At 46.6% G+C, this 12,255-nt stretch overlaps 1 protein-coding gene across 2 annotated transcripts in view; it reads right to left on the minus strand.

Moving 5' to 3' along the window:
* Positions 1 to 899: 899 nt before the first annotated feature.
* The window catches only part of Traf5 (TNF receptor associated factor 5), a 46,625-nt gene continuing 35,269 nt past the window's right edge, over positions 900 to 12,255 (minus strand). For both annotated transcript variants that reach the window (XM_052201204.1, XM_052201205.1), the window contains 4 exons: positions 11,031 to 11,123; positions 4,892 to 5,032; positions 3,484 to 3,652; positions 900 to 1,693 (listed from right to left, as the gene is read on the minus strand). In XM_052201204.1, the coding sequence (XP_052057164.1) occupies positions 1,116 to 1,693; positions 3,484 to 3,652; positions 4,892 to 5,032; positions 11,031 to 11,123 (981 nt within the window). In that variant the 3' untranslated portion in view covers positions 900 to 1,115. The remainder of the gene's footprint in view (positions 1,694 to 3,483; positions 3,653 to 4,891; positions 5,033 to 11,030; positions 11,124 to 12,255) is intronic.

Consider the following 12,255-nt stretch of genomic DNA (forward strand, 5'->3'; position numbering starts at 1 on the left):
TGTTGCTACTTCATAGCTGTAATCTTGCTACAGTTATGAACTGTAATGTAAATATCTGTGTTTTCTGATGGTCTTAGGCCACCCCCAAGAAACGGTCAGTTGATTCCCAAAGGGGTTGTGACTCACAGGTTGAGAACTCCTGCAACAGATTTACAAGACAGATCTACAAGAACCCGGTCATTTCTGGTCACCAGGGTACTCGGGATGTTGACAGGAAATTCCACATGTTTCTACAAATGTTCATTTTCTGGTCAATATATGAATTTAAAAGTTCTTCCAGAAGAGCGGGTGTGTTTGGCCAGCTGCTACTCATGTTGAATGGAACCCCTTTGTCTTTTTCTCATAGTTTCTCTATCATAATGAATTTTGCTCATTCTTGAATCTACTGCCATACAAAGGTCACTGGGAGTTTTGTGACGCTGGTATAGTTGACTATTTTGACCTAAGGAGGTACTCTTCACCTGGTCAAACCTAATGAAATCTGGACTTGTGGTTCACTAAACGCTCGCTCCTTGGAACCTGCTGTGTCAGTGGAGGAGGATGGGGAGCCAGCCCATTTACCAGCTGTTACACAACTGCGAAGACTGTGCCTACATGCTGCTAGTGAGTCTTATATAAAATACAGAAGGGCGATGCAGTTTCCAAGGAGTTGGCACCTCCCACCTGGAGACCTGTGGTCCAGATGCAGCGCGTGTAGCTACATCACCCATTCTCAGCTGGGACAGCCCGCCTGCCTCTGACAAGATGGCTGCTGCAGGCCTATGGTCAGGCGTGGAGGCAGTGAGTCAGCTGACGAATGCCAAAGCGTTCCCGTGGAAATTCTGCCCGAGTACTCAGTCACACTGAGCACTAGACTCCCGTGAACACTTCCCAAACATCACAGAGAGAGGAGCCCTGGGCCCTGTTGTCAAATTATTATAATTTCGAAGATACAAAAATATAAATAACAGCAATATTCTAAGAGTTTTAAGTCTCAAACTGGGAAAGGATCAGATAAAAAGACATCAGACGTTGAAGGCAGAAAGACAAGAGCAAAAGCATGCTCAGCCCGGTGGGCTGGGCTACAGGCAGTCCCGGCTGCTCCTGTGCTGAGAGGCTTCCTTCTCAGTTAACATTTACAGATCCTCCAAGTCAGTTAGGTCCACGGCCACTTTCAGGAACAGGGTGTCGTCCTTAATGTAGGCGTTCTTGGAGCCCTCCAGAGTAGAGTGTGACACAAAGCGGGGGCAGCCGGAGGCGATGTTCATCTCCCCGTCCGGTCTTTTGAAGCTGCTGCTGTTGGGGTCAGCTTTGAAGGTCTCCACGATGTGGCTCTTTTTGCCACTTTGATCCAAAAGCATCAGGGTCACCCTCTGCCTGAACGGCCACTGTAACAGTGAGTCAAACTCGCCCCGCATCACCACGAAGTACAGGGACAGGTGTGTCCCCTTCCCCGAACCATCCCCGTTCAGGTACGCCCTGGCACAGAGCCGGTAGCCACAGCGGCTGGTGTAGAAGGGCTGGCTGAAGACGGACACCGTGTGCCCCTCCACGGCCTCCCTCTTCTTCGCCCTGTAGTCTGTCACCTTCCAAATGAGCTTGCCGCTGTAGCAGGCGCCCTCCAGGAGCTTAAACCGCTCTTCGTTCTTATTCAGCTGTGCTTTGTGGATGTTAATGTGTGCGTCGTGCTTGTTGGTCTCCCCCTCTAAAACAACTGGAAGGAAACACAGAACAGGAGGCTGCAGCTCGGGCCTGTCATCTATGCACTGCCTGTGAACTACCAGCATGGTGTCTGCATGTGCAACACACACATGTGCAACACACATGTGTACCACACACATGTCAGAACAGGAGGCTGCAGCTCGGGCCTGTCATCTATGCACTGCCTGTGAAATACCAGCATGGTGTCTGTATGTGCACCACACACATGTGCACCAAACATGTGCAACACACACATGTACCACACACATGTCAGAACAGGAGGCTGAAGCTCAGGCCTGTCATCTAAGCACTGCCTGTGAAATACCAGCATGGTGTCTGCATGTATACCACATACATGTGTACCATACATATGTATACTACACATGTGTACCACACACACACACATGTACCACACACATGTGTACCACACACATGTCAGAAGAGGAGGCTGCAGCTTGGGCCTGTCATCTAAGCACTGCCTGTGAACTACCAGCTTGGTATCCACATGTGTACCACACACATGTATACCATACACATGTGTACCACACACATGTCATAACAGGAGGCTACAGCTTGAGCCTGTCATCTAATCACTGCCAATGAACTACCAGCATGGTGTCTATATGTGTACCACACATGTGTGCACCACACACATGTGTACCACGTGTCTATGCAGGCTTGCATGTGTGTAGTTATGAGGTGCTGTGGCACACAGAGGCCAGAGGTTGATGCAGCATGTCTTCCCCAATAGTTTTTTAGTCTTTTGACACAGTTCTCTCGCTGAACCAATTCCTGACAAGGCTAGCTTGTCCTGGAGATCCTGTCTCAGCCTCCAGAGTGCTAGGACCACAGGTAGCCCTCCAGCCCACTCAGCAATCACATGGCTCTAAATTCCAGGTCATGTGTGCAGCAAGTGTGTTATCTACTGAGCCATCTCCCAATCCCTATAATGAATTCCACATTTAAAAGCCATTATTATTATTATTACGATTACTATTATTAGTAGTATTATTATTAGTGCGTGTGTGTAAGTGAAGGCGTGTGCACCACAGCATACATGTGGAGGTCATAGAATAACCTTCAATAGCTGTTTCTTTCTCTCTACTGCATGAGTTTCAGAGATCAAACTCTGGGTGCTATAGTTTGAATGAGCTGTCGTCTAAGTCCCAGGCACTGGTTCCCGGTGGGTGGCTGTTTGGGGAGGATTAGGAGGTGAGGTCTTGTTGGAGGAGGTGTGTCACTGGGCTTGGGGTTTCAGTGACTGCTCCAATGCCATGCCTGTCTGCTGCCATGTTTCTCTATGAGATGGTGGCAAATTCTTATCTCTCTGCAACCATAAGCCCAAATAGCCCTTCCTCCTGTCAGTTACCTTGGTCATGGTGCTTTGTCACAGCAACAGAGACGTCACTGATACACTGGTCATCTTGATCACATAGCAAGTCACCTGCTACGCAATCTAACTGGCCCCAGTGTGCCAAACCCTAAGTCACCCATCACCTCTCTCCCTTAGTTTACTGTTATTTTCCAATGTTCTTAACCATTACAACTCCCTGCTCTTGGAACTGCCTGGGCCATTTTAGTCTCTTCAGACTCCACACACATGGTGGCGACCCTCATTTTCTGAGGCAGCTAGAATCTCATGCTGCTTCACAAACAGGAGTCAGCCACTGTGCATCCTGGAAATCTGGCTGTGACTTGTTAGCTTCTGCAACAAATGCACGGAGACAGGCACCAGACTGCTACACACAAACACACACACACACACACACACACACACACACACACACACACACACACACGTACCTAATCTCTGGTCACTGGCTTCCAGCTGGGTGATCCTCTGTTTCACGTTGTCGACTGCTTCCACCAAAGACCTCAGATCCAGCCGACTCTGCTGCTGTGTAACTATTTGTAGCAGCTGCCGCACCTGCGCTTCCAGCCAAGCTGACTTGTCTGTGTGACTGGCGAGAGCCTTGAGGTACAGGAAAAGAGCAGATGTCTCGGAAATGAGACGACAGATTTGCAATGTGTTGACTGAATTTTAACATAAACATTTCACATATGATAATCCACTAATGAAAAGAAAGCGGCAGGGTCCAGAGAGGGAGTTTGGTGAGCATGGTGGAGTTGGTGGCCGAGTTGCAGCCGCCATCTTCTTCCTCCCTTCCAGGCTGGACTCCTCTGCTGAGTCTCTGAGCTTTCCTTGACCTGTCTAAAGTCCCCCTTGATGTATACACGAGCTCTTTGTGCTCTTTGTGCCTTAGCACTTTCTTCCCTCAGAAGCCTTCTCCAGTTCCCTCTCTGTAAGGAGGCCGAGAGACTGAGCAGGACACAAGTCTGGAAGAGGCCCACACTCTCTGTGGGTCTCTCACACAGAGGACGTTAATCTGCCTGCTTTGCCCATAGAGTCTTGTTTTGTTGTTGTTGTTGTTTTGTTTTGTTATTGTTTTTTTAAAGATTCATTCATCCAGGCTGGATAGATGGGAGGTCCTGAGTTCAAATCCCAGCAATTACAGGGTGGCTCACAACCATCTGTAATGAGATCTGACACCTTCTTCTGGAGTGTCTGAAGACAGCTACAGTGTACTCATCCGTTTATTCATCCATTTATTTTATATATAATATATAAATATATTATATTTTATATATTTATATATAATATTTATATAACAATATAATGTTATATATTCTCTATATAATATTTATAATAACTATATATAATATTTATATATCAGTAATATATTATTTATATTTCAATATAAATGGAAAAAACATGTCTCACCTGGATTTTTTCTTTTCTTTAAAAGATTTATCATCAGGTTTGTTCATTTTATTTTATGTGAATATTTTGTCTGCATGTATGTCTGTGAACTTCATATGTGTTTGGTGTCTGCAAAGGTCAAAATTGGGTATTGGATCCCTGGAACTGGAGTTATGGATGGTTGTGAATTTCCATCATGTGTGTGCTGGGAATTGAACCCAGGTCCTCTGCAGGAGCAGCAAGTGCTCCTAACTACTGAGCCATTTCTCCAGCCCTTCTTTTCTTTAAAAAAGTTATTTATGTGTATGTGTGTGTGCCTGAGGGTATGCATGCTCAGGCTGGATATGCAGGAGACTGTGGAGGCCAGAAGAGGGCGCCTTTGGAACTCAGGTTACAGGTGGGTGAGTCAGCACTTCCCGCCCCTGGGCCATCACCTGGCCAAGCCCTTACCTGGACATTTGAGAGGAAACTTCCATTTCTGCCAAACATCTGTGTGAACTGCTTCAGCTCCTTCTCAAACTTCTTCACGGTTCCCGCCAGCTGCTGGATCTTGCTTTCTTTCTGTTCGAGACTCTGATATAAGTCAGAGATCTAGCAACAGGCACGGGGCAGGAGAGAGTCACTGATATAAGTCAGAGATCTAGCAACAGGCATGGGGCAGGAGAGAGTCACTGATATAAGTCAGAGATCTAGCAACAGGCATGGGGGCAGGAGAGAGTCACTGATATAAGTCAGAGATCTAACAACAGGCACAGAGCAGGAGAGAGTCACTGATATAAGTCGGAGATCTAGCAACAGGCACGGGGCAGGAGAGAGTCACTGATATAAGTCAGAGATCTAACAACAGGCACAGAGCAGGAGAGAGTCACTGATATAAGTCAGAGATGTAACAACAGGCACGGGGCAGGAGAGAGTCACTGATATAAGTCAGAGATCTAACAACAGGCACGGGGCAGGAGAGAGTCACTGATATAAGTCAGAGATCTAACAACAGGCTCGGGGCAGGAGAGAGTCACTAAGCGCATGCACACTCAGGTGCAGGGTAAGAGTTCTCAGAGGGAGACAATACACGTGCATTTCTAGGCCACTGTTGTCAACAGAGTCCTGTGTCACTCAGGAAAGCATTTGCAGGTGGTCTCCAGAGCCACAGAACACTCTGTTCCTCACCCACAGTGACGGCCAGCCAGTCAGGAGTGTCAGGTGGCTGAACTCATGAGCTGGCTTGGTGCACTCTTTCAGTGTGTGCTGCCAGACAGCGAGGACGCCGATCAGTGCCAAGTGAGCCCTCCCTGAATTTTATCTGCTCTGTCTCTTCTTCAAAGAGCCCCTCAGGTAACCGTCAGCAAGTGTAGCCCAGCTCAGTGAGCACTGCTAAACATAGACTCTATAATCCATGTGTGTGTGTGCATGCATGCATGGCTGGTGTCTCCTCCACTGCCTTCTACCCCTTCCCTTGAGACAGAGTCTCTCACTGGGCCTGGGCTTAGGCGGGTGGCCCTCCTGGGACCACACCTATGTGGGTGATCTAAATTTATGGCCTCGTGCTCATATAGCAAGCGCTCAGACCCATTCAACCATCCCACCACACCTAAGAGAGGTCCCATTCAGACTGAGTGGTGGCTTCCACTCACATTATACAGAGAAGTTCTTACATCCACTCCTCATGTCACCTCATCTCTGTGTTTGCTGGGTTTCTGGTTTTTGAGAATCTGGTGTGGTCCAGGCTGACCTGGAACTAGCTTCATGGCTGAGGATGACCTAGCTCTCCTGCCTCCACCTCCCATGTGCTGGAATTTCAGGTGTGTGTACCACACACATACATATATACACATGCACATGTACAGACAGACAGAAACACATCCTGCATAGATATGTATCACATACCAAGCACTCACACAGACACACACACTGACACACATAATCACGCAAAACTGACACATGCACACACATAGACACATACTCATACACAGAGACATATACTCACACTCACATACACTCACATACACACTCACACACAGACATATACTCACATACACACTCACACACACAGACACTACACACCGAGACACATATATACAGTGATACACACTGATGCATACTCATACACACAGACACACACCGACACACTGGCACATACACACTGCCACACACTCATATACATACTGACTGACACACACTGACACACACCAACATACTCAGACACACACACACAGGCACACAGTCTCATACTGATACACAGGCATATGCAGTAACATATACATTGACACATACACATACATACACACTTACATTGATACATTGCCACACACAGACACACATATACACACACTGATACACAGATACACATTCACATACTGATACATACACACAGGCACACATACAGACACACCAATACACAGACATACATTCACATACTGACACACTCCACTAATACACAGACACACATTCACATACTGACACACTCCACTAATACACAGACACACATTCACATATTGACACACTCCACTAACACACAGACACACATTCACATACTGATGCACTTCACTAATACACAGACACACATTCACATACTGACATACTCCACTAATACACAAACACACATTCACATACTGACACACTCCACTAACACACAGACACACATTCACATACTGACACACTCCACTAATACACAGACACACATCCACATACTGATACACTCCACTAACACACAGACACACATTCACATACTGACACACTCCACTAATACACAGACACACATCCACATATTGACACACTCCACTAATACACAAACACACATTCACATACTGACACACTCCACTAACACACAGACACACATTCACATACTGACACACTCCACTAACACACAGACACACATTCACATATTGACACACTCCACTAATACACAAACACACATTCACATACTGACACACTCCACTAACACACAGACACACATTCACATACTGACACACTCCACTAATACACAGACACACATCCACATACTGATACACTCCACTAACACACAGACACACATTCACATACTGACACACTCCACTAATACACAGACACACATTCACATACTGATACACTCCACTAACACACAGACACACATTCACATACTGACACACTCCACTAATACACAGACACACATCCACATACTGATACACTCCACTAACACACAGACACACATTCACATACTGACACACTCCACTAATACACAGACACACATCCACATACTGATACACTCCACTAACACACAGACACACATTCACATACTGACACACTCCACTAATACACAGACACACATTCACATACTGACACACTCCACTAATACACAGACACACATCCACATACTGACACACACTCACACACAGACACACATCAGACACACCAATACACAGACACACATTCACATACTGACACACCAATACACAGACACACACTCACACACTGGCACATACTCATGCCTTCCACACTGACACAGTGACACACCCAGACACATGCACGGGCACATGCTCACACATTCCCTCTATTTTGGCTCTCTTCATCAGTTCTTACCTAGGCTGTGACTCTTCCCTCCTGGCCCTACCTTCTGCACACACACACACACACACACACACACACACACACACACACGAGTGCTCCTCCATGGAGCTGGGACCTGTCTGGATCTCACAGAAACTGGATGGAGCCTGGTACCAGTGGATCCTGGAAAAATATCTACCTGGTGGCAAACATCTTCCTCCAGTTCATACTCCACACCATAGCCAACACATCAACAGACAAATCTGGTCTTCTGTTTCTCCTGCTTCGATGTCTCCAGTGGCTTTTTAAAAAAGAGCATATGGGGCTCTACATGATCTGATACCCTTGTGGCTTTACGCTCATTTCTGACCCATGTGCATCCTGTCCAGCAAGACTGCACAGCACCTAGCTAACTCATGTGCATCCAGTTCAACAAGACTGCACAGCATCTAGCTAACTCATGTGCATCCAGCACAACTGTATAACACAGAGCTAACTCATGTGCATCCAGCACAACTGTATAACACAGAGCTAACCCAAGTGCATCCTGCTCAACAAGGCTGCACCTAGCTAACTCATGATAGCACCTAGCTAACTCATGTGCATCCAGCACAACCGTATAACACATAGCTAACTTATGTGCATCCTGTTCAACAAGGCTGCCCAGCATCTAGTTAACTCATGTGCATCCAGCAAGACTTCATAGCATCTAGCTAACTCATATACATTCCTCATGACTGAACAACACAAAGCTAATAAATGTGGATCCAGCAAGACTTCACAGCATCTAACAAACCCTGTCCAATAACTGTATTGCACCTAGCTAGCCCATGTGTATCCAACAAGACTGCTCAGAATCTGACTCTATCAGGAACCTTCCCTACTCCAGAAACTACCTTTTCGGTACAGCCACTCTGCATCACCCACCCAGGCCCTAACTCATCTCATCCCTCTTAGAACTTGCTTTTAGTATTGTCTGTCTTTATCCTCCACTAGAGAATTTGCTGAGACTATGTCTGACTTCGTTGTTCTCTGGACCCAGCATGATGCCTTACATGGAAGACATTGGCTATGTGTTTGATGAATGAAAGGACAAATGGTCGTAATGCCCACTTGACTGTTCTCCTCCTCACCCTTGTCTCTAGCCTGTTCCTGTTCTCTTGGTGCCCATCTCAGTTACTAACATTCCCAGGTTCTTCACCTCCCAAGCTTAACGCTCAGAATGTCTCCATGTTGTCTGCAGCTCACAGGCACGGAGATGCACCTCCACCCTCCCCACCTCCAGCATCTTGTTTCTTCTTGATACTGAAATGTGTCTGTGTGCCGGGCACCATGCTGGGAGTGCCAAGGCTTGCTCTCATCCATCATAGCCCCATTTGCAAATGACGAAATGGAGGCAGAAACATGTGAACCAGGGTGGTGTACAGCCTGCAGGCTCAAACTTGTACGCCACTGCTACCCTATTATCAGATGTCTCATTTTTAAAAAGCCAGACAAAGACCTGGCAAAGTGTTTCCTAACACTGAGAAACACTTTTGAGCCTTAAATCTCTTCTGAAACAGGGTAGAATACACACAAGTAAAACAATAACTGACCCGCAGTGTTTGGATCTTTGCTCCCAGAAGGTCTTTGCTGTCTCAGTCTAACTCACCAGTCTCCAGGCATTCCTGTCTCACACTTGGGAGTCAGGGCACCCTAAATCTCCTTTTCCTTAAACCTATAGCATTTTCTACAGAAGCCTGTCTGGGCACAAAGCCCCCTTCTGAACACCCTGTTCAACTGAGGAGGCCATTGTTTCTCTTCAGGTCAGTCTGGGGACCTGGAGAGAGGCTCAGCAGTTACAAACACATACTGCTCTAGCAGAGGATCTGAGTTCCATTTCTACCGCCCATGTTGATCAGCTTATAGCTTCCTACAGTGCAGGGGATCTGACACCCTCTTCTGGCCTCACACACCTGCACTCATGCACTCAGACTTCATATACATAATCAATAAAATGAGGTAAACAAAGGTACGGCTTAGGTGTCCTATGCTGAAAAGGCCTCTACAGCTTTCCCAGAGAACCTTGCTGCACAGTTTTGGCAGAGAACCTTGCTGCACAGTTTTCTCGGAGTGCCTTGCTGCAGCCTCTGTATCCCACACAGCATTACTGTGCTTTAGAAAGGCATGGCTACTTATCTATTTGTATTTCTGTGATTTTTCATGGAGAGGCTATGCCTTCCAGACTTCAGTCTCTCTAGTGGTGCATACACCTCTACTTCATCAATAGATTGGTCCATAGGGTCTACAGAGAACCTGTGGTTCCCAGACAGCAGACTGTGACCAGTTACTGCTGAGTCAGGGTTTCTAATTGTCTCCTGGCTGTGACCCTGAGAAGCACCCCCCCCCACACACACACACACTGTAACGTGGAATCAGACATCACAAGATAATCTGCAGTGCTAAGCTCCTTCACTGACAGTGGGCCTGAAAAGTCTTCCAAAAATGGTCCTGCAAGACAGTTAGCTTCCATACAACTGCTCCTTAGGGCCAGCCTTATGGAGGTCTTAGATGAACACTCCAGGAAGCTGACGGCCAGGTGAGTGAGTATGTATGAAGTTAGTCTATCAGGTTACAAAGCTTCTCCAAGCAGTTTAGACGGACATCAAAATTCCATAGTACTTAGAACAGACTGCCAACTAATGCGATGCTCTGACTGACTTAATTTTAAAATATCAAACATCTAGTATGTGATAGGTAAGGAGCTAAGTGTATGTGGGCAGGCTGTGGAGTGGATGGTAAGCCACCTGGAGAGCTGGCTTGAGATCCGTTCTGAGTTACAAACTTGAGGCTTCTCTGATCTTAGCCCATCTGCCGGGGGAGGGGATGAATGCAGCCAACTTCTTGGCAATTTCCAGCCCAAAGCTTCTATAAAACCAAGAGTATATCTAGCAACTAGTTGACAAGTGTGTGCCTATAATTAGCTTGAATGGAACCAGGGAGCACCAGATCAAACCAAACAAAATACAGAGTAGCCAAGTGTCAGCAACACCCCAGTCCTTTCTTGTGTGTGGCCCCCAAGACTCACCTGCTGTTCTAGTTGGAAGTTCTTCTCTAAAACCAGAAGCATGTGGTCCTGCAGGGCTGCCCGCTCATGCTCCTGCAAGTTCCCCCGCTTACCCTTCAACACAAAGCAAAAGCAAAGTGCAGTTACTGCGCTCCCAGAGGAGGAGGGCGGCAGGTGTGTGGTTACAAGAACCTCAGCGACTTGCTACTTAGTTTCCATATGTACTTTTTCCACAGTACTACAGGAAAAATGACTCTATTGGGCCTTCTCTTTATAATTGTCCATGAGCAGGTAAGCTGACAAAACAAAGAATCAGGCTGCCAGCAAAGCTCTCCATGCTGATTTTCTTCCCACCTTGGCTAGGTAAGTACAGACCTGGCCACCACTCAGCTCTTCCCACACACAGCTTATCTTTGTTACAGACTGCTTTTAAGCCTGGGCCATTCTTTTTTTTTTTTTTTTTAACTTTAACTTTTTAAAAATTTATTTACCTTTATTTTATTGCATTGGTGTTTTGCTTGCATGTATGTCTTATGTGAGTGTCAGATCTTGGAGTTACAGACAGTTGTGGGCTGTCATGTGGGTGCAGGGATTTGAACTCCAGACTTCTGGAAGAACAGTCAGTGCCCTTAAGTGTTGACCCATCTCTCCGGCCCCTCTGGTAAACATTTCTCTACTGCCCTGCTGTAGTGAGCCTACAGACTGCTTTTCATTCAGGCCTGTGCAAATTACTGCACTCAGAGATACACATACGTGAGAAGAAATGGTTACACCTCCTCTGAAGCTTATGCATATTTGAGAGAAGAAATGGTTCTGTGTCCCCTGACGGTCATACTGTTTATTTGCTGACAGACTCTACTGCTTATAAAAGCAACGGCCCACATTTCCACATGCGTCCAGGCAAGCATCTACCTTCAGCTTCCCTTCAGTTGAGGGCCAGCTGCTTGAGAGCCGGATACTCCAAGAAAGGTTCCAGAGAAAGACTCTCCTACCCTTTCACAGCTCTTTATACCTAGGTTAGCATTAGAACAAGGCCCAGCTGGAGGTGGAGCCTGACTGTAAAGTCTTCAGCTCTGAAAGCAATGGTGTCAGGTGAAAGGGAATCCTTGGCCATTCTGCAGCTAACAGGACCGACCACCAGTTGTCACAATGTATTTAAAGGTTCCAATGAATACACACACATGTTGGGGGTGGTACTGGGGAACTGACCAGAATCTCCCCACACGCTCTACCACTGACCTATACT

Source organism: Apodemus sylvaticus, chromosome 12 (genome assembly GCF_947179515.1).
Source record: "Apodemus sylvaticus chromosome 12, mApoSyl1.1, whole genome shotgun sequence".
In the NCBI taxonomy this organism is placed as follows: Eukaryota; Metazoa; Chordata; class Mammalia; order Rodentia; family Muridae; genus Apodemus; species Apodemus sylvaticus.